The 22,729-nt window shown below is 62.9% G+C and overlaps 3 protein-coding genes across 4 annotated transcripts; 2 read left to right on the top strand and 1 right to left on the bottom strand.

The window, feature by feature from the left end:
- The first annotated feature begins 571 nt into the window (after positions 1-571).
- On the top strand, positions 572-3,952 carry LOC311425770 (transforming growth factor-beta receptor type 3-like protein). The gene is made up of 9 exons (XM_084501771.1): positions 572-703; positions 808-899; positions 1,285-1,389; positions 1,784-2,080; positions 2,624-2,777; positions 3,110-3,196; positions 3,286-3,387; positions 3,490-3,554; positions 3,883-3,952. Exons 1-9 carry the CDS (start codon positions 637-639, stop codon positions 3,934-3,936), a joined length of 1,023 nt encoding a protein of 340 aa, XP_084357897.1. The 5' UTR covers positions 572-636; the 3' UTR covers positions 3,937-3,952.
- A 332-nt stretch (positions 3,953-4,284) lies between these two features.
- On the bottom strand, positions 4,285-16,885 carry EVI5L (ecotropic viral integration site 5 like). 2 transcript variants are annotated; one of them, XM_084501584.1, is made up of 20 exons: positions 16,759-16,885; positions 13,130-13,320; positions 12,115-12,304; positions 11,805-12,029; positions 11,360-11,434; positions 10,962-11,087; positions 10,526-10,669; positions 10,306-10,395; positions 10,126-10,223; positions 9,965-10,025; positions 9,781-9,834; positions 9,152-9,184; positions 8,272-8,412; positions 7,904-8,032; positions 7,322-7,462; positions 6,694-6,846; positions 6,106-6,252; positions 5,669-5,764; positions 5,489-5,584; positions 4,285-4,957 (listed from the first exon to the last, which is right to left on the bottom strand). In XM_084501584.1, the coding sequence occupies exons 2-20, from the start codon at positions 13,276-13,278 to the stop codon at positions 4,763-4,765; spliced, it is 2,343 nt and encodes a 780-aa protein (XP_084357710.1). In that variant the 5' UTR covers positions 13,279-13,320; positions 16,759-16,885; the 3' UTR covers positions 4,285-4,762. The 2 variants fall into 2 exon arrangements, with proteins under 2 accessions (XP_084357710.1, XP_084357711.1); XM_084501585.1 differs by lacking the exon at positions 9,152-9,184.
- A 2,008-nt stretch (positions 16,886-18,893) lies between these two features.
- On the top strand, positions 18,894-22,473 carry LOC311425760 (C-type lectin domain family 4 member G-like). Its single transcript, XM_084501761.1, has 9 exons — positions 18,894-19,101; positions 19,398-19,502; positions 19,611-19,709; positions 19,832-19,882; positions 20,001-20,090; positions 20,486-20,599; positions 20,697-20,848; positions 21,236-21,345; positions 21,818-22,473. The coding sequence occupies exons 1-9, from the start codon at positions 19,002-19,004 to the stop codon at positions 21,948-21,950; spliced, it is 954 nt and encodes a 317-aa protein (XP_084357887.1). The 5' UTR covers positions 18,894-19,001; the 3' UTR covers positions 21,951-22,473.
- The last annotated feature ends 256 nt before the right edge of the window (positions 22,474-22,729 follow it).

The raw sequence follows: 22,729 nt of genomic DNA, 5'->3' as shown, positions 1-22,729 counted from the left end.
CGGCCGGAAGCCGGAAGTGCAGCGCCCGGCTCCGCGCGTGCGCAGAGGCGCCGCTGAGGCTGCCCGTGCACAGCTCCCGCCAAAAGCCACGAGCCGGGGGCGCGCCGTCTCCGGACGCGGTGCGCCACTCAGTGGCGCCCTCGTGTGGACATGAGGGGAAGTGCAGGGGGGCGCCGGGGAATCCCAGGGGACTGCACCCAGTGGGGGGGGGCACTGGGGGGGGGCGAGACACTGGGGACACTGGGGGGCATTAGGGACATGGGGGACGTTGGGGTAAGAGGGACAGGAGCTGGTGGGACATGAGGGGGACACTGGGGGCACCAGCCACAGGCACTGGGACATGGGGGACACTCAGGGGGGGCACTGGGGACACTGGAGGCATGGGGGGGGCATTAGGATTTGGGGACAGTGGGGACCCGTGGGTGTCATCGTGATGGGGCACTTGGAGATGGGGGGGCCTTGGGGACATGGGGGGGACCTTGGGGACACGGGGGGGGGCACCGGTGCCACCCGCCCCCGCGGTGACGTCCCCGGCCTTGGTGTCACCGGGGAGACGGCGGCCTTGGGGCCACCCACGCGGGGGGGGACACCCCTGGGAACAGCCCCGGTGTCCCCTTTTGTCCCCGTCACCCCCCCATGGCGCCGCTCCGGACCCCCCCGCTGCTGCTGCTGCTGCTGCTGCTCCCCGGGGGGGGGCCCGCAGGTGGGGAGGGGGCCAATGGGGGGGGGGCAGGGAGGGGACCGGGGGGGTTCGTGGCCGGGGGGGGGGACACGGAGGGGACCCCCCTCAGGTGTCACCTCCCGCAGGACCCCCCCCGGGCTGGCCCTGGGGAGGCGCCGAGGATCCGGGGGGGGCCCCGAGCCCCCCGAGGCTGCGCTGCAATGGGGAGAGAGCGGGGGTGAGTGGGGGGGCACGGGGGGGTAATTGGGAGGCACTGGGGGGAGAAATGGGGGGGAACTGGGAGCACTGGGGGGCACTGGTGGGGAACTGGGGCACTGGGGTGCACTGGGTGGTAACTGGGAGCACTGGGGGGGCACTGAGGTGGAACTGGGAACACTAGGGGGCACTGGTGGGGAACTGGGGGCACTGGGGTGCACTGGGTGGTAACTGGGAGCACTGGGGTGCACTGGGGGGTAACTGGGAGGCACCGGGGGGGACATGGTGGTAACTGGGAGGAACTGGGGGGCACTGGGAGGGCACTGGGAGCACTGGGGGGGACACTGAGGGGGAACTGGTCGCACTGGGGGGGCACTGGGCAGTAACTGGTGGCACTGGGGGCCCAGCCCCGCTGCCCCCCCCGGCTCCGCCTGGACGTTTCGGCCTCCCCCGAGTTCCCGCCCGCCCCGGGGCCGCGCGCGGTGCCCGCGGGAGCGCGCGTCTTCGTGCAGGTGGGGGGGGGCGGAGGGGGGCGGGGGGGGGGGCGTGCCCCTGGGTTCTGACCCCTCCCCCCGATCCTCCCCCAAGTGATCCCCCCCCCCAAGTGCCCCCCCAGTCCCCCCCCCCAAAGACCCCTCCCCGGTAACCCCCCCCAGTGCCCCACCCTCCATTGACCCCCCTCCAGTGACCCCCTCCCATTGACCCCCCCCGATACCCCCCCCCCATTGACGCCCCCCCCATTGACCCCCCCCCATTGACGCCCCCCCCATTGACCCTCCCCGGTAACCCCCCCCCCATTGACCCCCCCCCATTGACGCCCCCCCCATTGACCCTCCCCGGTAACCCCCCCCCCATTGACCCCCCCCCATTGACGCCCCCCCATTGACCCCCCCGTGCCCCCCCCAGATCTCCCTGTCCCGCGCCCCCCCCGGGCTCGGCTTCTCGCTCCGCCGCTGTTCGGTGTCTCCGCGCTCAGCCCCCGGGGGGGGTCCCGGGGCCGCCCCTCGGCCGCTCGTGGTGCTGCGGGGGGGCTGCGGGGGGGCGGCCGGGGGGGGCCCGGTGGCGGGGGGGGGGTCCCGGCGGCGGCTGCTGCTCTCGTTCCGCCTCCCCCCCCGCTTCGCCGAGCCCCTGCAGTTCCTCCACTGCCGCCTCCGCCTCTGCCGCACCGGGGCCGCCGGGGCCGCCGGGACCGGGCTGCCCGCGGTAAGGGGGGGGGAACGGGAATGGGGGGGGCACCGGGAATGGGGGGGGCAGAGGGGCACGGGGGGGGGCACCGGGAATGGGGGGGGCACAAGGGAATGGGGGGGGCAGAGGGAATGGGGGGGGGCACCGGGAATGGGGGGGGCAGAGGGAATGGGGGGGGCAGAGGGAATGGGGGGGGGTACAAGGGAATGGGGGGGGCACCGGGAATGGGGGGGGCACCGGGAATGGGGGGGGCAGAGGGGCACGGGGGGGGGCACCGGGAATGGGGGGGGCACAGGGAATGGGGGGGGGGCACCGGGAATGCGGGGGGGGCAAAGGGGCACGGGGGGGCATTGGGAGTTGGGATGGGATTTAAATGGGCTGGGGGGGTGTTACTGGGACCGGGGGGGCACCGGGAATGGGGGGGGGCAGAGGGGCACGGGGGGCTACCGGGACTGGGGGGGGCAGCGGGAGTGGGATGGGATTTAAATGGGACCGGGGGGGGGGGTCCCGGTGCGGGGGGGCGGTGCCGGCAGCCCCCCGCCCCCTGCCGTGTCCCGGCAGTGCCGCGCGGAGCCGTGTCCCCGCCGAGGGGGCGGAGCCTCGGGGTCAGGCCCCGCCCCCCGGCCCCGCCCCGGCCCCGCCCCCTCGCGCGCGCTGCGCACCGTGAGCCGCCCGATCGTGGTGACGCTCGGAGCAGCCGGCACCGCCCCCCCCGGTGCGACCCCCCCCAGTGACCCCCCAGTGACCCCCCCCAGTTGGGACCCCCCCGGGACTCCCCCCCAATTGGGACCCCCCCCAGGAACCCCTCCCACAATGGGACCCCCCCCCAAAACCCCCCCCAACAACGGGACCCCCCGGGACCCCCTCACAATAACCTCCCCCAGTGACCCCCCCCAATGGGACCCCCCCCAATGGGACCCCCCCCATAACAGGACCCCCCCCCAGTAACCCCCCCCTGAAGATGCCCCCCCCGAATGGACCCCTCCCCAATAACCCCCTCCCGGGATCCCCCCCCGCCCCCCCCCACTAACCCCCTTCCCTCCCCAGGTGCCCCCCCGGGGCCGTTCCCGCCCCCCCCCCTCCTGCGCCGCCCCCAGCCCCCCCCTGCGGCTCAGCCCAGGCCCCCCCCCGCGGGTGAGTGCTGGTTTTTTTTTTGGGGGGGGGAAGGTTTTTTTTTGGGGGGGGGTTCTCAGTTCCCCCCCATTAACGCTGCCCCCCCCCAGCTCCCCCCGTGCCCCCCGGGGCCGTGGCCGCCGTCTCCTTCGGTGCCTTCGTGGTGGGGGCGGCGCTGGCGGGGGGGCTCTGGCTCGTCCACGGCCGCACAGGTGAGGCCCCCCCCCAAAATCCGACCCCCCCCCCCAATCCACGCCCCCCCCCAAAAAAAAATCCTCCCTCCCCAATCTGCCCCCCCCCATTTCTGCCCTCAGCTGCCCGCCGCCCCCCCCCGGCCCCCCCTGGTTCCAGCACGGCCCCCCAGCGTGGGGGGGGGCAGGTACTGGGGGGACTGGGAGCACTGGGAAGGATGGGGGGGGGCTGGGAGGGAAGTGGGAGAGCCGGGGGGGCACGCTGGGGGGGTAACTGGTACTGGGGATACTGGGGGGGGACACTGGGAGGGAACTGGGAGCACTGGGAAGGAGCTGGGGGGGTAACTGGTAATACTGGGGGCACTGGGAGCACTGGGGGGGGTTGACTGGGCACTGGAAACATTGGGGGGGGGCACGGTGTACTGGGAGTACTGGGAAGAGATTGCGGGGGGGGCACAACCAGTAAATGGGGGCACTGGGGGGGCACTGGGAGCACACTGGTGTCCCCCCCCACAGCTCAGGACCGATCCGAAGCTGCCTCCAGTTGGAGCCCCCCCAGGAGCCCCCTGAGCCTGGGACCCCCCCCCAAATGTGTCCCTCCCCCCCCCCGCAGCCCCCCCAAATAAAGGCGCTGCCCCCCCCCACGTGTGGTTCCTTGGGGGGGGGTTGGTAACACTTTGGGGAGAAACTCAAGGGTTTTGGGACCCCAGACCTTTTTTTTATGGGGGGGAGGGCACCTCGAGGGGTTTGGAGTCCTGGGGGGGGGGCATTTTGGGGGCCCAAACCATTTTTTTTTTTTGAGGGGGGGGAATCCAGGGGGGTTGGGCATTTTGGGGCAAATCTCCGCGCTTTTGGGATCCAAGAACACTCCCGAGGCAGCCCAAAAGGTGGTTTTTTTGTTTCCTTTTTTTTTTCCTTTTTTTTTGGGGGGGGGCACAACATTTTGGGGCGACTCCGCAGGGTTTTGGGGCCCCCAGCACCTCTTGGTTCTTTTTCCATGGGGTCCAAATGGGAGGGGGACAAGAGGGGGGGGGCAGGATCGGGGCCACGCCGGGGGGTCCTCGGTGTCCCCAAGAGTCCCCTGGGTGCTGTGGGTGTCCCCAAGCACCCCCCCACGTCCCCTGGGTGCCCCCGATGTCCCCAAGTGACCCCAAGCGTCCCCTGGGTGCCATTGGTGTCCCCTCATGTCCCCTGGGCCCGTGGGAGTCCCCAAGTGTCCCCTGGGTGCTGCGGGTCCCCAGGGTGTCCCCCCACGTCCCCTGGGTGTCCCCTGGGTGCCCCGGTGCTGGCAGTCCCCCTCTTTGTCCCCTCGTCCCCAAGGGTCGGGGGCGCCCGCGGTGTCCCCGAAGCCCCCCCCCCAGCGTCCCCAGTGGGTCCCCGAGGTCCCGGGCGCGGCTCAGGGCGCCGGGGGGGCCCCCTCGGCGTCGCTGTCGCTGCTGTCCCCCATGTCCCCGAGGTCCCCGAGGTCCCCGCGGGGCAGCGCGAAGGGGGGGGGCAGCTCCTCGTCCGAGGAGCCCAGCGAGTCCTCGTCCCCCAGCCGCCGGCACAGCCCCACCGCCCCGAACGCCAGCGGGCCCCGCAGCAGCCGGATCTGCGGGGACACGGGGACGGGGGGATGGGGACATGGGGACAGGAGGACAGAGGGATGGGATTATGGGGACAGGGGAATGGGGACACAGCGACGGGGAGACGGGGACAGGGGGACAAGGGGATGGGGACAAAGGGGACAGGGGGACAAGGGACAAGGCAGGGGCCAGCAGAGAAGGGGGGGGTGGCACAGGGAGGGCCATTGTCACCAGCTGTCCCTGTGGGGACGTCGCCGACGGCAGCACCCGCACGGGGACCGGGAGAGGCCGGGGGGGCGGGAGGGGGGCCCCGAGACACCCGAGGGTGACAGCCCCAGGACGTGGGGCACATAGCACCCATGGGTGCGGGGCAGGGCAATCCCAGCACCCATGGGTGCAGCACATACATCTCCCAGCACCCATGGTGCAGGGTATGGGTCGCCCAGCACCCATGGGTGCAGCGTTTACACCTCCCAGCACCCCTGGGTGCAGGTGACGGGTCTCCCAGCACCCCCGGGGGCAGGAGGGCGGCGCCGCAGCACCCACGGGTGCCTTACCTCGGCCTTGAGCTCGTCGATGTGGTCCTTGAGCTGCCGGATGTACTGCGCCGCGTCCGAGTGGTTGAGCTGCCCCTGGAGCATCCCCTCCTCCCTCTGCGGGTGCGCGCGGGTCAGCGGGTGCCCCCCTGTCCCCGTGTCCCCCCAGTGTCCCCAAGGTGTCCCCCCGGTGCCACCCACCTGGATCTCCAGCTCGGCCACGCGCTGCCGCATCTCGGCCAGGGCGGCCATGCTGTCGGCCTCGCGCAGCCGCACGGCCATCACCTCCTCCTTGCTCTGGGGACACACGTGTCACCGTGTCACCATGGCACCGTGGCACTGTGTCACCCTGTCTCTGTGTCATTGTGTCACCGTGTCACTACGTCACCATGGCACTGTGGCACTGTGTCATTGTGTCACCATGTCACCGCATCACCACATCACCGTGTCACCATGTCACTGTGTCACCCTGTCACCCCATCGTGTCACCCCAGCACCGCGTCACCGTGTCATTGTGTCACCGTGTCACCACACCATCGTGTCACCCCATGGCTGATGGAGATGGGACCCCAGAGCAGGGGACGTGTGGGTGCCCCTGAGCGTCCCCAATTGTCCCCGAGTGTCCCCGGTTGTCCCACCTTGCACTGTGCCTCGGCGTGCTTGCGGTGGCTCTCGCTGAGCTGCGCCTGCAGCCCCTTGCTCTGCGCGGCCGCCAGCCGCAGCTGCTCCCGCAGCCCCGCGCACGTCTGCTCCGCGCGGCCCAGCACCGTGCGCTGGATCTGGCCCTGCCAAGGAGGGGGGCGGGACGGCTCTGTCACCCTGTCACCTCCCCTCCTCGGCCACGGCACCCCCGGGCGGCCCGGCACCCCCACGTGGCCCAGCGCCGTGCCCACGGCTCCCAGTGACACCAGCTCAGCACCCATGGGACCGGTGTCTCCGGGTCAGCACCCGTGGCACCAGCACCCAAGGTCCCAGCAACCCCAGCACCCCCAGTACAGCACCCATGGCCCCAGCAATCCCAGTTCAGCACCCATAGCCCCAGTATCCCCAGTTCGGCACCCACAGCCCCAGCACCCATGGTCCCAACAACCCCAGTACCCCCAGTTCAGCACCTATGGCCTCAACACCCCCAGGACCCCTAGTTTAGCACCCACAGCCCCAGCACCCACGGCCCCAGTACGCCCAGTTCAGCACCAGTGGCCCCAGTACGCCCAGTTCACACCCACCTGTGTCTCCAGCTGCAGCACCCGCTGCCGCAGCGCCCGCAGCTCAGCCTGGGCCTGTGCCTCGCGCAGGCGTGCGGCCAGCACCGCGTCCTGCAGCGCGTTGGCGTTGCTGCGCCGCGGGGACTCCTTCCAGCGCCCCCCCGCACGGCCCGCCTGCACCACAGGGGACGCGGTGTTGGGAACGGGGGGGTCGGGTGGCCGGGAGGGGACACGGGTGGCCGGGAGGGGACCCAGCTGGCCGGGGTGTTGGGACAAGGGGTCCAGGTGGGGGGAGAAGGGGATTGGGGTGGCCAGGAGGGGACAAGGGGTTGGGAAAAGGGGCCCAGGTGATGGGACAAGGGGATTTGGGTGCTTGGGAGGGGACCCAGCTAGCCAGGAGGGGACAAGGGGTTGGGACAAGGGGCCCAGGCATTGGGACAAGGGCCCCAGGTGGCCAAAAGGGGACCCAGGCATCAGGATGAGGGCCCCAGGTGGCCACAAAGGGGCTGCAGGTGGCCAGGAGGGCCCCAGGCACTGGGACAAGGGACACGGGGTGGCCGGGGGGGACACGGGGGTGGCCAGGAAGGGTCCCCAGGGGTCAGGACAAGGGACAGGGGTGGCCGGGGGGGGACACACGGGGTGGCCTCACCTGCCAGCTGTCACTGAGGTCCTTCACCTGCTGCTGCAGCTCCGTCAGGGACTTGACGGCCTCGGCCTCGCGCAGCGCCAGCGCCTGCAGCTCCTCCTGCAGCCTCACCACGTTGTCCTCGTCCGGCAGGAGGCTGCTCCTCTGCGGGGACACGGGGACATCGGGGGGGACGCCCCAGGGGCGGGGGCACCCTGGGGGGCTCGGTCCCCTCCGCCCAGGGGAGGTGGGGGCACCCCGGGGTGCTCAGGGGGAGGTGGGGATGGACGCTCGTGGGGTGCTGGTGGGAGCTGATGTGGGGATGGGGGACACGGGGGACACCTGGGGACACTCGTGTGGCACCAGGACAGCAGGTCCAGGAGCCCCCATAGCTGCTCGTGTCTTTGTCCCCGTCCCCGAGGCCACTCGTGGGACAATCCCTGTCCCCAGAGCCACCCGTGTGACACTCCCCGTCCTCAGGGCCACTCAGGGATTGTCCCCAGCCCAGGGACCATCCTGGGACAGTCCCCAAGGACCTTCACGTGGCTGTCCCCAACCCCAGGGTCCCTCGTGTGTGTTTGTCCCCCGCCCCGAGCCCCCCCCCACCTTCTCCATGTCGAGCACTTTGTCCTGCATCTCCTTCAGGGCGCCGAGCGTCTCGCTCTCCCGCAGCCGCGACTGCTCCAGCTCCGTCTCCAGGTGGGTGACAAACTCCTCGCTGAACCGCGGGTTCCCCTGCCACCGGCCCCGAGGTGTCACCCGTGGGTGCCCCCCGCCCGGTGACACCACCGAGATGGGGGCTGGGGACGAAGGGGGACATCCGAGGAGGCTCGGGGACACCCGGGGACGTTTGGGGATGCTTGGGGACACCCGGGGAGGCTCAGGGACGTTTGGGGACGCTTGGGGACACCCGGGGAGGCTTGGGGACACCCGGGGAGGCTCGGGGACATTTGGGGACGTTTGGGGACACCGACCTGCTGGTCCTGCAGCTGGCGGATGGTGCTCTGGGCGCGCTGCAGGTTCTCGGTGGCGGAGGAGCAGCGCTGCTTCACCACCGCCAGCTCCCTCTTGATGATGTAGTTCTCCTCCGCCTCCTGCGCCCGCGTCACCTGGCCCTTGGGGACACCACGGGGGGGGGGGACAGGTCACCTCCTGGGGGTGTGGGGGCACCGAGCCCCGTCCCCGTCCCCCCGTCGGGTCAGTGGTGCCTGTGGGGGGAAATGAGGGGGGTGGGGGGGGCCAAGGGGGGGACGGTCCTGAGGCTGGGGACAAGAGCAGGGTGTGGGGGATGAGGTGACACCCAATTCTGGGGACACCGGCCCTGTTTTGGGGACATCAGCCCCGTTTTGGGGACACCAGCCCCCAAACGGGTGGCACTGGGGACGAGAGGGTGGTGTTAGCCCCACGGTGGGTGACACCAGCCCCTCCATGGGTGACGCTGGGGACAAGGAGGTGGCACTGAGGTGACAGCAGCCCCACGAGGACCTCCGGGGTCATCCTGCCCCCTACCACCTGCACCCAGCGCTGACCTCGTGCCCTAGACCCACTGGTTTTCTTCAAACTCACCAAAACAGCGGAATTTTACCCCAAACCCTCTCCCCAAGCACCGCCGCGCTGCCCCCCGCTTTATGTCGAGCCCCCAAACGGGCCCAAAACCCCAAATTTGCCCACCCCAAACCCCACCGCTCCTCCTTCCCCCCCCTTCCAAAGCGGGGAAGGTGCGCGGGAGCCTCCGGAAAAGCAGGCAAACCTCCCCGACCGAGCGAGCCGGAGGCTGGGAAGCAAAGAGGCGGGGAGAAAAGGGTTAAAACGCAGCGGAAAAGGGGCAAAAAGAGCCATTTTTGGGGACGCTACCTGGATGAGCCTGTCGGCGAGAGCCGCGCTCTCCTGCGGCCGCCGGCGGAGGAAGAGAGAGAAAGGAGACAGGTAACGAGATAAACGCAGACAGAGGCAGCGAGAGAAGCCGTGCAGCAGAGACACCCGGCACCTTCCCGTTTTGGGGCGCTTTCCGAGGATTTTAGCTCTTTTGGGTGCGGGGTGGGGGTGGGGAAATAGGGCAACCGCCGGGTTGTGCCCTAAATCGGAGCGTTTTCCACCTCCTGGAGGGAGAACCCGCTTGGAACACCGAGGAGGAAGGCGCCTGCTGGATGTGGTTTGCCTTTTTTTTGTTCTTTTTTCCCAAAAATGATGCTGAGAGGGGGAGATTTTGGGGGCGCAGCCCCGTAAGGGTCTGCTGGAGGTCATGGGGTTGCACCCAAGGGTGCTGGGTATCTAGATAGCAGCCTAAGTGTGGGTTTCGGGTGCTCCAGGGTGTTTTGGGGTGCTCCAGGGTGTTTTTTGGGGGGTTCCAGGTTGGTATTGGGTATCCCCAGGAGGTTCTGGGGGCCCCCAGGAGATTTTGGGGGCCTCCTGGAGATTTTGGGTGCACCCAGGAGGTGCTGGGGGTCCCCAGGAGGTTTTGGGGTGCCAGCCGTGGGGCTCACCTTCTCCAGGGTTTCGATGCGCTGCTTCAGCAGGCGGTTCTCGGTGCGGAGGCGCTGGGGAAGAAATTGGGGAAGAAATCAGGGAAAAATCAGTCCCGGGGGGGGGTCCTGATGTCCCCAGGGGGGTGCTGATGTCCCCAGGGCTCACGCGGCCCCAGGCCGCTGCTGCACGACCCCAGCTCACCTTGATCTCGATCTGCTCCTCCATCTCCTTGTTCTTGATGGCAGCGTACTCCTTCTCCAGCCTGCGGGGGACACGGGGCTGGGCTGGGACACGGGGACGGGGCCAGGCACCCGCCCGTGCGTCTCGGGGGGGTGTCCCAGGGGGCAGGAGCCCATCCTCACCTCTTCATCTTCTTGGGGTTGTACTTGACCTGGAAGGCCCTGAGGATGAGCTTGTCGGGGCAGCTGTCGAACTGGTGCGGGATCACCTTCTGGAAGTACTGCGGGCACAGCCTGGGCTGAAGCCATGGCCCCAAAGCACAGCCCGTGGGATAAATCTGCCCCAAAAGCAGCAGCACGTACCTGGGACATGCCCTCCATGTCCAGCTGGACGAGCTCGGCCTGGTTGAACTGCAGCAGAGCCATCCCCACGCGGAAGACGATCTCCAGCCCCTGCAGGGATGGCCGTCACCTTTCCCACCCCCCTGCCCCCGAGGGGTTTGGGGTTTCTCCCCAAAACGCCCCGCAGGGAGAGCATTTCCCCCCCTCTTCGTGCTGCAGGCGTTTGCTGCGGCCCCGTTACCTCGTACATGAAGATGTCGAAGACGCGCGTGGCCACGGGCAGGGGGAAGGTGGTGAGGAAGAGGGTGAGGAACCAGGACGAGGCGTACATGGAGGTGAGGAAGCTCTGCGACCGAAAGTGGATGTTCAGCTCCGGCAGCTGCTCCTGCGGGGGGGAAACGGGAATGAAAACAGGGCCCGGGGGCCAATTTCAGGGGTCGTTCGTGGCTTTTTGGCACGGACGGGCCCTCGGGGAGGTCCCCGGGGATGCTCCCCCCAAGGAATCGTGGAGGGTCCCTGGGGTGCCCCCAGGATCTCTGGGTGGCCTCCAGGGGAGGATTTCATTTCTTTCCAGCATCTCCCAAGCCTCTCACCTCTCTCCCACCTCTCCCAGTCCTCGTCTCCCCGATCCACCCTCAGGCTCCTGCCACCCCCAGCGTTTCGGGGGCTGTGCTTACCTGCAGCATGTACTCGAACTGGTAGATGCAGAGCCCCAGCTCGGCCATGCTGGGCTTGAAGAGCTCCCGCAAGCGGTACTCCTGCATCAGCCTGACGAACACGCAGAAGGCCTCCTCCTCGGGCATCTGGAGACCCGTGGGGACACAAATCCCCCCTTAAACATCCGCCAGCAGCTCCAGAATGGAGCCTCCTGCCCTCAGGGGATGGGATGGGACGCGTTGGGAGCCAGCCCCGGCTGAATGGGAACGTGAACGGGGGGATTTTAAACCCAGGGGGAGCAGGGGGTAGGGGGAACGAGCCCATTTTGCTCCTGAAGACGAAGAAAAAGGCTCCCGTTTCTCATCCCCCTCCTGCCACCCCCCAAAGGGTGTTAAAAACCCCAGGGGCCGCCACAAACCTGCATGAGCAGCAGTCCCACGATGAAGGCGCTGCCTTGGCAGTATCCGACCTCCCGGTCCACCAGCGAATAAGCCTGGAAAGGTCCCAAAATCGAAAGAAACAGAGGTGTGAGCTGGGGGATGGGCTGGGGCACCGTCCCTGCTCGCTGCAGGCGTGCGGTGTCGGAGGGAGGGCTTGGCCATGGCGTAGGAAATAGCTTTTTATTCAGCTTGTGCGCATGACATTGCTTCAAAGCTCAGTTTTGACCCCCAAACACTCATCTATCCCTTTCCTGATTGACTCAGAACTCCAGGAGTAAGCAGGTCTGGGGCTGCAGATTCGGTTACGCCGCGCCAAGCAGCGGTGCCGGGAGCTGGTGGTGGGAACCAAAGCCCAGCACAACTCCTCGCCACCAAAACCAGCTCCCCAAGCCCAAAACGCGGCGGTGCCGGAGGAGACGTTACCTTCATGACGTTGAAGAGCACCTCCTGGCCCAGGCTGTCCTGGCCCTTGAAGAACTCGTGCTCGGGGTAGGTGCGGGCGATGTCGCGGCGGATCAGCTTCTCGCAGGGCGAGGACATCTTGAGCAGCTCCGAGTACTGGTTTTTGACGGGCATGTCGGTGGCACTGCACAGCAGCTGCCAGACGATGGCGCGGAAGTGGTGGGGGATCCCTTTGCGGATGAGCTCCTGGGGAGAAACGGGGTGAAAAACCTGAGAAAACGGCTTTCCGTCGGCTCGGAATCGAGCGATAACAAGGCGCCGCCCCACGCACCTTGAGCAGCTTCTCCTTCTTCTTCCGCCACTCGTCCCACTCGTTGACGATGCGGCCCCAGAGGATCCAGGTGTCCTCCTCCAGGTGGCTGAGGTTGGAGGAGGCCGAGGAGCTGGAGACCAAGGAGGAGCCGCTGTTCCTTCGCGAGCCGTTCATGGAGCGCATCGACTTGGAGTCGGCCTCCAGCAGCCTGCCAGAGACGGAGTTAGCCCCCAAAAAAAGCCCCAAAGGAGGAGAGAGCCCCCAAACAGGAGATATTCCCCCCAAAAGAGGACATACTCCCCTCAGAAACACCCTAAAGGAGGAGATATTCCCCCCCCAAACACCCCAAAAGAGGCCATATTCCCTCCCAAACACCCTAAAGGAGGAGATATTCCCCCCAAACACCCCAAAAGAAAACATATTCTCCCCAAAACCGCTCTAAAAGTGGACCTGTCTCCCCACAATACCCCAAAAGAGGAGCTTCTCCTCCCAAACTGTCCCAGGGGAAGAGACATTCCCCCAAACCCCTCCCAGATGGCACCCAGATGGGCGATTTTCCCCAGCCAGCTGCTGAGAGCTGCCCAGGGCTGGTTTCTGTAACGCCTTTTGCTCGATAATGGGATCGCAGCGGGGTTTTTTTGTGGGAAATGTTGCCTAGAAATGGCTTTGCAAGGGAATTTGCATTTCAGAGCTGGAGTTTTGGGGCACAACACTGCTTTACTGCAGAGCTTTTCGCCTTGTCCTTCCGCTAAGGGAGCCCCGGGGCTCGCTTCCCATCAATCGGGTAAAAAAACGAACCAAGTGGGTGCGTTTCTTATTGATGAGTCCCAGACAGCCACCTCCTGCCAGGGGACCCACCTGAGCGATCAAACCCTGCTGCTGTCAAAGAAAAAACCGAACGTGGACCACAAAAAAAAAGCCCAACTGGAGCATTTTCACCTTGCTTCGACTGAGGCTTGGGAGAAGGGCGTCACCGTTTGATTTTGGGGGAAATCCTTGCACCCAAAAAAGGCCGTTTTAAACCGGGGCTCACCGGTTCTGCTCCTCCAGCTTGGCCAGCAGCTCCAGCTCGTCGGGGCTGAGGTTCTCCGAGTCGGAGGTGGGCGAGCACGCCGGGGCCGAGTTGACGGAGGAGAGGGCTTCGTGCGACGACGAGTCGGGGCTGACGGCCGGCGAGGCCATCGCGGCGGGGCTCCGAACCCCCCGGGGGCTTTGGGGTCTCACCTGGAAGCCAAACGACAACGTCAGCGGGACGGGGAACCCCCCCTCCGGCTCCGTGAGCTTTTCTCCTTCAAACCTCCGGGTGCTGCTGCAAATTTCCTCCAAAAAGCCTGGATTTAGCTAAGCCGTGGCGTGGGCACGGCTCGGTTTGCAGCCTGCGGAGAGATTCGGTGAATTCCCTGCCAAAGGAGCCTGGTTTCACGTCGAGCCAGGTCCAAGCGCATCGTCCCGTGGTTGCTGTAAATTAGCTACATGAAATGAGGCTAAAAACTGGAATTTAGCCCAGCGTACCCTCATTTTGGGCCAACGGACCCTCGTTTTGGCCCAAAGTACCCCCATTTTGGCCCAAAGTACCCCATTTGGGGCTTATTGTGAGAAGAGAGGATTTCCAGAGCACTGCCCCCGCTGGGGATTTGCTCTGGGTGCTGACGCTGCACAGTTTGCCCGTTCCGGCAGGATTTTAGGGAAAAAAAACCCTCCCTGGAGAGGAAAAAGTCCCCGTTTGGGCACGGCGGGGACTGGTGGAAACGGGGTGGGAAGCGGCAGGTTGGTTTTTTGGGGCTGAAAACATGCTTTTTGGTGAAAACTGCTGCTGAAGATCAGCAGAGTGAACCTGCGTTTGGAGGGGATCAAGAAAGCAGGGAGAAAAGGAAGCGCCGTGGATAGGAAACGCCCGGTTTACCTGATCTGGCCTCAATTTGCTCTGTGCAGCTCAAGTTATAAAATCACGAGGGGTTTAACCAAAAAGCTGCGTTTCCTTCCCATTTTTTTGGGGGGGAAAAAAATGGCCCAAAATGAGCTTGGAGGAGAGCAGTGTGGAGGCGCAGCCGTACCGCGACTGAGGCAAATCCTGCACGGTTTGGTTAATGGTTTCCGAAAAGCAGCAAAATTTAACAGAGGCGCTTCGGGGCGAGAACCGGGTCAATGGTTAACGGGCTCGGGCAGATTTGCTCAATAAGCAGGAAATTTTCCCATTTTTTTAAGGGCTGCGGGGAGGAAAAAGCCTCAATTGTGCCTAATTCAGCTGCACGTGGCGGGGCAGGGCGCATCCAGCCCCGTTAATTCGTTTTGGGGAATTCATATTTCCGAGGTCTCGGCTGCAAAACTCCACGTTAACGACCAAGCCAGGGTCTGACGGGCTGCAAAAACATCCTGAAATGGCTTTTTAGGGAAAAAAAAATAGCTCCGCTCTGGCGAGGGGATTAAAAAAAATAAAGAAGAAAACACGCAAAATGCACGAGATCAGCTCAAAAGCGAGGCACGAGGACGGCAGCGGTGGTGATGTGACCAAAGCGGGTGGAAAAGGGGAGATCCCCCTCTTCAACCTGATTTTTTGGGTGAAATCCTGGTGGTTTTGGGTAGTTTTGTGGTGTGGAGGGAAGGAGCTGGCAGCCCCCGTTCCTTGGGGCATTCCGGGGTGCCTGTTGGCAGCGGGAGCAGCCTCTGGGATGAGAAACCACTTGTTCCGGGATGACGGGGACCCAAATTTGCTGCAAATGCTTGAATTTGGAGAAAAAAGGCACACCACTCTGCGGATGGAGGCGCCGTGGGGCAGCTTTTTGAAGCATCCACCCCAAATTCCCCCCGGGCTGGGGGACGAGGACCTCAGCAGCGATCTGGCCAAGGGGTTACCAAAGGCCCTAAGAAAACTGGGGGGAAAACAGTGAAAACGGCCCCAGAAACACCACGGGGGCGGCCAGGCACCAATTTGAGGAAACCAGTCCCAAAAAGGGCTTGGATGACCCCAAAACGCTGCAGAAACGCCCATTTTCAGCATGACGTCGAGGCACTGACCTTGAGCCCGGGCCACTTCCGAAGGAAAACGTGAAAATTTCCACCCTTTCACTCAAAATCTGCCAAATTTGCAGCTTTTTGGGGCCCTTTTCGCAGCTTTGTACCTTTTCTGCGCCGTTTTGGGCCTTTTCTGCCCCGTTTTGGGCCTTTTCCACGCCGCTTTTGTGCCTTTTCTGCCTGTTTTTATTTGCAGCATCTCTCAGTGCTGATTTGCACCTTTTTCACCCCATTTTCGCCGTGTTTTTGCAGCGTCTCCGATGTTTTTTTCAGCTCCAAAGTTCCCCAAAGCAGCATTTTCGTCGCGGCCGATCACAAAACTATCCAAAATTCGCTCGTTTGCCAGAAAAAAACGGTTTTTAACTCATAAAAGGAGCCAGGTGAGGAAAAAGAATCGATTCCACCCCAAATATTTCAGCAGGACGTTCGCAAGCATCACCAGCAGCCACGGGTGGAGGGAAAAGGAGGAAAACGGGCAAAATGGGTTTAAAAACCATGTTTTTTGCCACCGGCACGGACCAAGCAGAACATTTTTTTCAGCTAAAATCCCCCCAAGACGCCGCCAATGTCAAAACCGACCCAAACCCACCCAAAATCAGGTGGAAATTGAGTTGAACACCAAATGAGAGCAAGCCCCCCGCAGCCTCCTGGGGCATTTTGGGGGGAAAACCTCCCAAAACACCACTCAGGCGGCGATTTTGGTGCTTTTTGCACTTCCAAATTGGCTGAAACAAGCCCCAAACCGCGTGGGTTTGGTGTCTTTTGGGGATTTTTCACCAAAATCGTGTTTTTTTCCCCCCCCCATGGTGGCAGCAGGCATTAAACGCTGCTGGCGAAGCCCCCGACCGAGTGAAAAGCAGTGAAAAAAGGGAAAAAAAAGAAAAAAGAAAAAAGAGAGGTGGGATTTTGGGGCAGAACCCTGCGGTTTGGAGCCCGAGCCACCCCGGCGTGGCTAAAATCGCTGTGTTTGAACCCAAAAGGAGAGGCGGGGACGGCACAAAGCCGCCGATGCTCCATCTTCATCACCGGGGGGGGGGGCACACAGGGACCCCCACCCATGGGTGCTGGGGGGGGTGGGGGGTTTGGAGGGGGGTGACAACAGCCCCCCACCCCCCCAGCGCCATTTGGGGGCTCACAACAATGCCTGAGGGGGGGGCACCGCTTGCTGCACCCCCCCTCCCTTTTTTTTATTGTTCTTTTTTTTTTTTTTATTGTTCTGCTTTTTACCGATTTTACCCGATTTTTTACCAATTCACCTGATTTCAGGGAAGGGCCAACACCCACAGCAGTGGGGGGGGGGGGCGCAGATTGGAGCCCCCCCCCCCCCAAAAAAAAAAAAAAAAAGAAATCAAACAGGGGGAGCCCCATGAGGGGGGGGCAGCCCCCCAAAACCAATTAACCCCCAAATTAACCCCAATTAACCCCAAAAGCGGAGGGGGGCCGACTCCAATCACCTCCCCCCAGCCGGGGGGGGCCCTTTTATGCCCCCCCCCCGTCACCTTGAGGGGGTTTTAGGCCCACCCCCCCCCCCCTCAGGGGGGTGCTCACTGCCCCCCCCCCCCCTCCAGCCCCTGAGGGGGGCGCCCCCCCCCCGAGGGGGGAGCCCCTCCCTCCCAGAAAGGGGCGGGGCTTCCCCGTGGCCACGCCCACCTGCGCCGCGCTGCCATGGCGACCGCCGGCTGCCTCCGAGGGGGGGGCCCGCGGCTCCCCCCCGCCGCCGCCGCCGCCGCCGCCGCCGCCGCCTGGAGCCGAGCGGGAGCCGCGGCCGCCGCGGGCCCCGCCGCTGCCATGGGGGAGCCGCCGCCGCCGCCGCCGCCGCCCTGACACCGAGTGACAGGCGGCCCCGCCCCCCAGCCAATCAGCGCGCCGCCTTCGCGCCTCTGCCCGCCCACTCCCGGGCCGGCAGCCAATCGCTGAGGGCGGTCCGGGAATCAGCTTCGGAGGGGGGGGGCTAGGCTAAAAAGCCCCGCCTCCTGGCCGCTGAGCCAATGGGAAGGCCGGAGGGGTGTTGATGGATGGGTGTTCCGCCAATGAGGTTCAAGGAGATGATCCTCCCTCCCCCCGCCGTGGGCCTTTTTGGGAGACGAATGGCAGGCACAAATGGAGGGTGATGGATGGGCGGAATGACCAATGGGATGCAGCCTCTCGCCTGGAGTGGCACCTCGGTTGACAGGAGAGGACAATAAGCCCCGCCCCTTTGGCTGAAGCCAATAGCGATGGTTGATTTGATTGATCGGAGGCGAGACAGCCAATGAGGAGCACGGACACAGGGCGGTGTTCCCTCCCCTCAGCACAGGTGCTTGATCCCGCCTCAGCGGCTGGATCGGCTACGTTGATTGGCCGAAGAGGTTTATGGACAGAAGCTCCCACCAATGGGGCGTCGAGTAGCGAGTGGCAGCTCTGAGGCGAAGGGATCCGCCCCCTCCCGTTACCTCAGCGGCCTTGGGGGGCCCTCGGAGGGGCACCGGGGCCGGGGGAAGGGGGGGGGGCTCGGGGCAATGGCGGCCCGGGGGTCTTGGTGTGATCGGAGCCCCCCTGTAGGGATCCAAGGGTGGGGATGTTGGGGGGTGCTGAAATCCCCAGGGATGGGGACAAAATGGCTGCCGGGGGGGGGAACAAAATGGCTGCCAGCGGTGTGGGACAGCCTGAGGCCTGAAGGTGCTGCGAAGGAGAGGAGATGGCCCTGGGGACAGTTTAATGGTGCTAAAATGTTTGTTTGGGCAGCGTAAAGGGTTTTTCAGCCGCTCTGGCTTCAGTAGTTAAAGTATTTTCCTTGGGGAAACCACTTTGCCAAGTGGTTGTAAATCCACCTAGGATAAAACCCCTGAAGATAAAGATATCCCTTTAAAGATAAAAACCCTAAAAAAGGTTAAAGAGTGAAGGATGGTTGAGCGTTTAGGTGTGGGAGCTGATTTTTTTTGCTCCACTCCTGACTTCTGGCTCTGTTTTTGATTCTTTCTGATTATTTCTGGTTTCGATTCTTTCTTCTTAGAAAGTGCTGTCCTGGATTTTTTTTTTCCTTTTTTTTTTTTTTTTTTTTCTTTTATAATCTTCTCCCACGTCACTGAAACAAATCACACGCTTGGGGGGGGGGGGGGATATATCCACCCTGAGAACATGTGAGCCAAATTCACAGCATTTGGGCCCGAAACCAATCCTGTCGCTTCTCATGAAGTGCTGGGGCCCTGCGGGTAATGAGTGGCCACCCTGGGGGGAAGTTCGGCCTCAACTTCCCCTAAATTCGGGATGAAAAAAGGGGAAATCGGACAAAAGGAGGAAGCTGTTTGCCCTGAGCAAGAGAGCTGGGGTGAAGGCCATTCACTTTTTGGCCGTGTTTGCTCTTCCCCCGTGCCTCAGTCCTCTGTGAAATTTGGCCAAAATCAGTCAACAGCGAAGTTACTCATAAATTCAAACTTTCATTTTCTGCAATAGCCCCGGGGCTGCCTGGCTCAAAGCCCTGCGGGCAATGAAAGAAGTTTCAGGAGGAGGAACGAGGGAGTCGCCGTCAAAACAAAACGAGGATTTTCACAGCGCCAGGTTAAAAACAGTTGAAAGTCCCACAAAAACACCGAGCAAAACCCGCAAGTAGAATTCCCACCGAAACCCAAACCAAACCAGGGAGAGATTTGGGCACGATCTGCAGCGTTTTGGCACGAGCCCTTCAACGCCAGCACCTCCCTGGAGAGGAGCAGCGTGACGCTGAACTCCTCAACACCAGCGGGGAAGTGGTGAGAGGCCGCACGAGCACCGCGGCTGCTCCAAAAGCTCCTGAGTGTGCACATTTTTGGAAATCCGAATTATGAAATACGAACATTCGCTTCCCCCGGAAAAGCTGACGTGTCTTCACGATGCCATAAAAATTGGGGTGATATCAAAAGGAAAAAGGACCCGAGATGGCACAGAATGATGGCACCGAGAGCACCGGTGAGAACTGGGAGCTCACCAAGAACATGCTGTTGGAGGAAGAAGAGCAGAAGAAAGCACCCAAAGGAGGTAGCGCGGCCACACCAGGGTCGAGGGAGTGGCTCTGGAGTTAGAACACAAGCAAACGGAGGTTTTCAGGTCTCCACACGGGTCTCTTCCCAAAATTAGAGCTGAATTTTCCTTCAGAATTCTTCCGTTGGGTTGCGATCAAAAAGAAAAAGAGATTTGGGTGTGGAGAAGGGAGCGGCGGAGCTTCTCAGGAGGGAGCTGGGGGGAATCTCTGCTCTTCGCACTCTCCTCCAAAAGGTTTGCCGGGGAGGGAGTGTTTTGGGGCTGCCTCACCTTTTTTATTTTGCCCCGCACAGCGCTGTCCCTCCTGCCCTCGCAGAGAGCCCTGGTGCTGCTGTACTTGCTGCTGGCCCTCGGCTTCGTGATCTTCGTGGCTCTCGCCATCACCAACACCCAGAGAGGTGAGAGCAACATGAGCGACCGGATCGCCCCCGCCAAGCGCGAGGCGGGCACGATTTTGGGGGGAAAAGACCAGCAAACAGAACAAAACCTGCGGCTCCTTTCCCCAGTGTCGTCGGTGGAGGAGGCGCTGGCCCAAGCCCAGCTGCAGGGCGAGAGGAGCCACACGACAGCCTGGCACAACCTCTCGCAGGTCCAGCACGCCCTCGGTACGAAACCCGCTGCTTCTGAGGGTGGCTTTTCCCTTCAAGCAGACCAGAATCATCCCTTCTGGTGGGATGGAGATGGCCACGGGCTTGTTTTGAGGCTTCTCCTCTTGTCTTCCTCTTAGATAAGCAGCTCTCAGGCGAGCTCCAGGTGATTCAGAGCCAGCTTCTAAACGGTACGCAGAGGGCGAGGTGGTTTGGGGGGAAATTCAGGCAGAATCCCAGCGTTTAACACTGGGGGTGGGCAGTGGGGGTGGGCAGTGGGGGCAAAAGCAACGTTTTTCCTCCCTCCAGTGTCCCAAGAAATGGAGAACGTGCGGTGGAAGATGGCACAGTGCAAAACGGAGTGCGGGAAGGAGCTGTCGGAGCGCATCCGCGTCCTGGGTGAGAGCCTGATTTGGGTGAAAAATTGTTAAATTCAGTCCTTTGAGCCCAAAGCACTGGGCAGACACTCTAAAGGTGCCTAAGACGCGTCGGGAGCTCACGGAGCCGATCTCAAGGAGGTCGAGCTCTCATGAAGCACGATGCTAATGGAAAAAACTCGGTCTCAGCCTGTTGATAAACACACACAAAAAAAACCCCGGCGTTCAGTGAAAGGGCTTTGAGGTTTCGATGGGCAAAGCTGAAAGAGCAGCCGCTCACCCAGGAAAAATACCCAGCAAAAGCCACAGCGCAAATCAGGGCGGAAAGGAAAAGGGGAAGGGCCCTAACCAGGGTTTCTTGGGGTTTCTTCTGGCAAAACCTGAATTACCTTTTTCTCTCATTTTCCACCCCGGCAGAGGGAAGGGAGGCGCCGGAGCAGGCGCTGCAGCAGCTGGAGGAGCTGCAGCAGGAGCAGAGCCGCGTGGAGACGCTCCTCAGCACGGCGCTGGAGGAGCTGAGAAACCTCTCGGGTGAGGGGGAGAGGCTGAGCCGAGCCCGCAGGCGTCCCCCTGCGCTCACCCACCTCAGCTTCTCTTTGTTTTTGTTTCATTTTCCATTTTCTCTCAGAAATTATCTGCACGAGGTGTCCTGCCGACTGGCTGCAGTTCGCCAGGACCTGCTACCTTTTCTCCACCGACCCCAAACCCTGGATGGAGGCTAAAGCCTCCTGCGCCGGGCTCGGCGGGCAGCTGGCCATCGTCAACAGCGAGCTGGAAAACGTAAGCCGAGGATTTTCACAAAAAAAGCACCAAAAAGCACCAAAATAGCCCCCCCCCCCCATTTAACACGTTTAGAATATTAGGCTTATACAAAGCAAGTGGAAACCAGGAGGTTCAGCGCGGGCTGTTGGAGCCTTCACAGCTGGGAAAAAGCCTCCAAGTCCCCCAGCCCTGAGGTTCCCCTGTGGTTCTGAAGCGGCTTGGCCAAATCCGTTGGGTTTGTCCCCAAAACGACTGGCGTGATTTTGTGCCAGGCTGGTGGCACCTCGCGCTTGTCCCCCGCCAGGGCTGGGATCCCCACCGTCACCGACTGCTGCCGACAGCCAAAGGGCAGCTCCCCGTTGGTGCCCCCTTCCCATCCTGAAGCCTTTTTTTCCCCATTTACAGAAATTTCTGGCAAATTACATCATGGAGACGCGGGTGTTCTGGCTGGGCCTGAGCGACATGCACAAGGAAGGCGACTGGCAGTGGGTGGACGGCCGCTCCCTCTCTCTCTCGTATGTTTTCCAGCAGCATCGGAGGGCAAACTGCCCCCCCTTTAAAAAAAAAAAAAAAAAGCTTTTTAATGCTTTTTTGGCCCCCAAAAACCGAGCGCTGCACCCTTACTAACCCACCCCCATGCTCTGCTCTGGCGGAGCGTGAAAATGGCACAGGAAAAAGTTTTCTGGCCAAGGGGTTGTTTCTGACAACTCTCCTCGCTCTCAGGATTTGGGGGAAAAGCCCCGAAATGGAGGCGGGGTTGGGCGATGCTAAACGGGGGGGAAAAGGGAAAATCACTGAGCTGGAGGCAGAGCTGCTTCGAGGCGGTAAAAGGAGAGGAGGGGACGCTGCAGGGAGGGGGTGAGCTCTGCCTGGCTGCTCCTTCCGTAGAACCTTTAAAAAAAAAACAAAAAAAAACACAAAAACCATCAAAACCAGCCCGTTTCCAAATGGAGAGCTTCCTACCCAAACCGGCCTGCCCCCCCCCAGGTTTTGGAATAGCGGCGAGCCCAACAACGTGGGGCAGCACGGCGAGGACTGCGCCACCGTCTCCTCCCGCGGCCTCTGGAACGACGCCACCTGCAGCGGTGCCGAGGCCTGGATCTGCGAGCGCAGCTGCTAGCGGGCTTCAAAAAAAAAAAAAACAAAAACGGGGGAAAACCAGCAAAAAAAAAGGGCACGGGATGGAAAGGCAGCACTGCGGGGCGAGGGACGACTTGCGATTACCCACCGTGGAGGAAGCGAGACGGAAAAAATGCTTAAAAGATGAGAAAAAAACCAACAAGAGCAAGGGGGTGCGGGGTCGGGAGGCATCGCCGCGCCGTGGGTTTTGCTGCGGGTTCTGCTCCTTCCTCCTCCTCAGGCTCTCGGTGAAGCCACGCGGCTGCGGACCCCAAAACAGCAGCAGGAGCCGGGATTCGCTCTGCGGGGGAAGGAGCTGGCGTGGAAAGAGGTGGCCGAAAAGGGGAGCGTCCTCCCGGGGCCCAGCGCCGCCACGGGGTTCGAGCTAGAGGAGGGTTTGGGCAATTTTGGGAGGGTTCCTTAACATTTTGTGAGCCGCTTCCCTGCCGCGCGCTCAACCTATCGCTTGCCGCTTAATCGGGACAAAAAAAATAAATAAAATCTGATTGCAACTTGAAACTAAACCAGCGGGAGCAGAGCGGCCCCGAGGGGGGTCACGGCGCACCTTATTCCCAGAGTTTAGGTGAAAAAAAAAAACAAAAAACGGAAGAGAGAGCGGCAAAGCCGAGGTGTGAACGTGTTTTTGGGCTGCGCATGCAAATACCCAGCTCGTGGGCGGCGAAGCGCGACGGTTGTTTTGCCGAAAAGCCTCGCTGCTGGATTCCCCTTCCCGGGGCGGGCACGGGCCCCGCTGGAAGATTTGGGATTTCACCCGCACGG

The sequence above is a fragment of the Aythya ferina genome, assembly GCF_964211825.1.
Source record: "Aythya ferina genome assembly, chromosome: 33".
In the NCBI taxonomy this organism is placed as follows: Eukaryota; Metazoa; Chordata; class Aves; order Anseriformes; family Anatidae; genus Aythya; species Aythya ferina.
The sequence above is the reverse complement of the archived record's forward strand: the minus strand, read 5'-3'. Positions and strand labels throughout refer to the sequence as shown.

Excerpts from the sequence above, each read along its gene's own strand:
- EVI5L (XM_084501584.1), bottom strand. The coding sequence starts at position 13,278 with ATGGCCTCGCCGGCCGTCAGCCCCGACTCGTCGTCGCACGAAGCCCTC. Across the intron at positions 6,847-7,321 it reads ACCTCAGTGACAGCTGGCAG|GCGGGCCGTGCGGGGGGGCG; the intron begins GTGAGGCCACCC and ends CCTGTGGTGCAG. Across the intron at positions 4,958-5,488 it reads TCGACGAGCTCAAGGCCGAG|ATCCGGCTGCTGCGGGGCCC; the intron begins GTAAGGCACCCG and ends GTGTCCCCGCAG.
- LOC311425770 (XM_084501771.1), top strand. The coding sequence starts at position 637 with ATGGCGCCGCTCCGGACCCCCCCGCTGCTGCTGCTGCTGCTGCTGCTC. Across the intron at positions 2,081-2,623 it reads CCGGGACCGGGCTGCCCGCG|TGCCGCGCGGAGCCGTGTCC; the intron begins GTAAGGGGGGGG and ends GTGTCCCGGCAG. Across the intron at positions 2,778-3,109 it reads AGCCGGCACCGCCCCCCCCG|GTGCCCCCCCGGGGCCGTTC; the intron begins GTGCGACCCCCC and ends TTCCCTCCCCAG.
- LOC311425760 (XM_084501761.1), top strand. The coding sequence starts at position 19,002 with ATGGCACAGAATGATGGCACCGAGAGCACCGGTGAGAACTGGGAGCTC. Across the intron at positions 20,091-20,485 it reads GGAGCGCATCCGCGTCCTGG|AGGGAAGGGAGGCGCCGGAG; the intron begins GTGAGAGCCTGA and ends CCACCCCGGCAG. Across the intron at positions 20,600-20,696 it reads GGAGCTGAGAAACCTCTCGG|AAATTATCTGCACGAGGTGT; the intron begins GTGAGGGGGAGA and ends ATTTTCTCTCAG.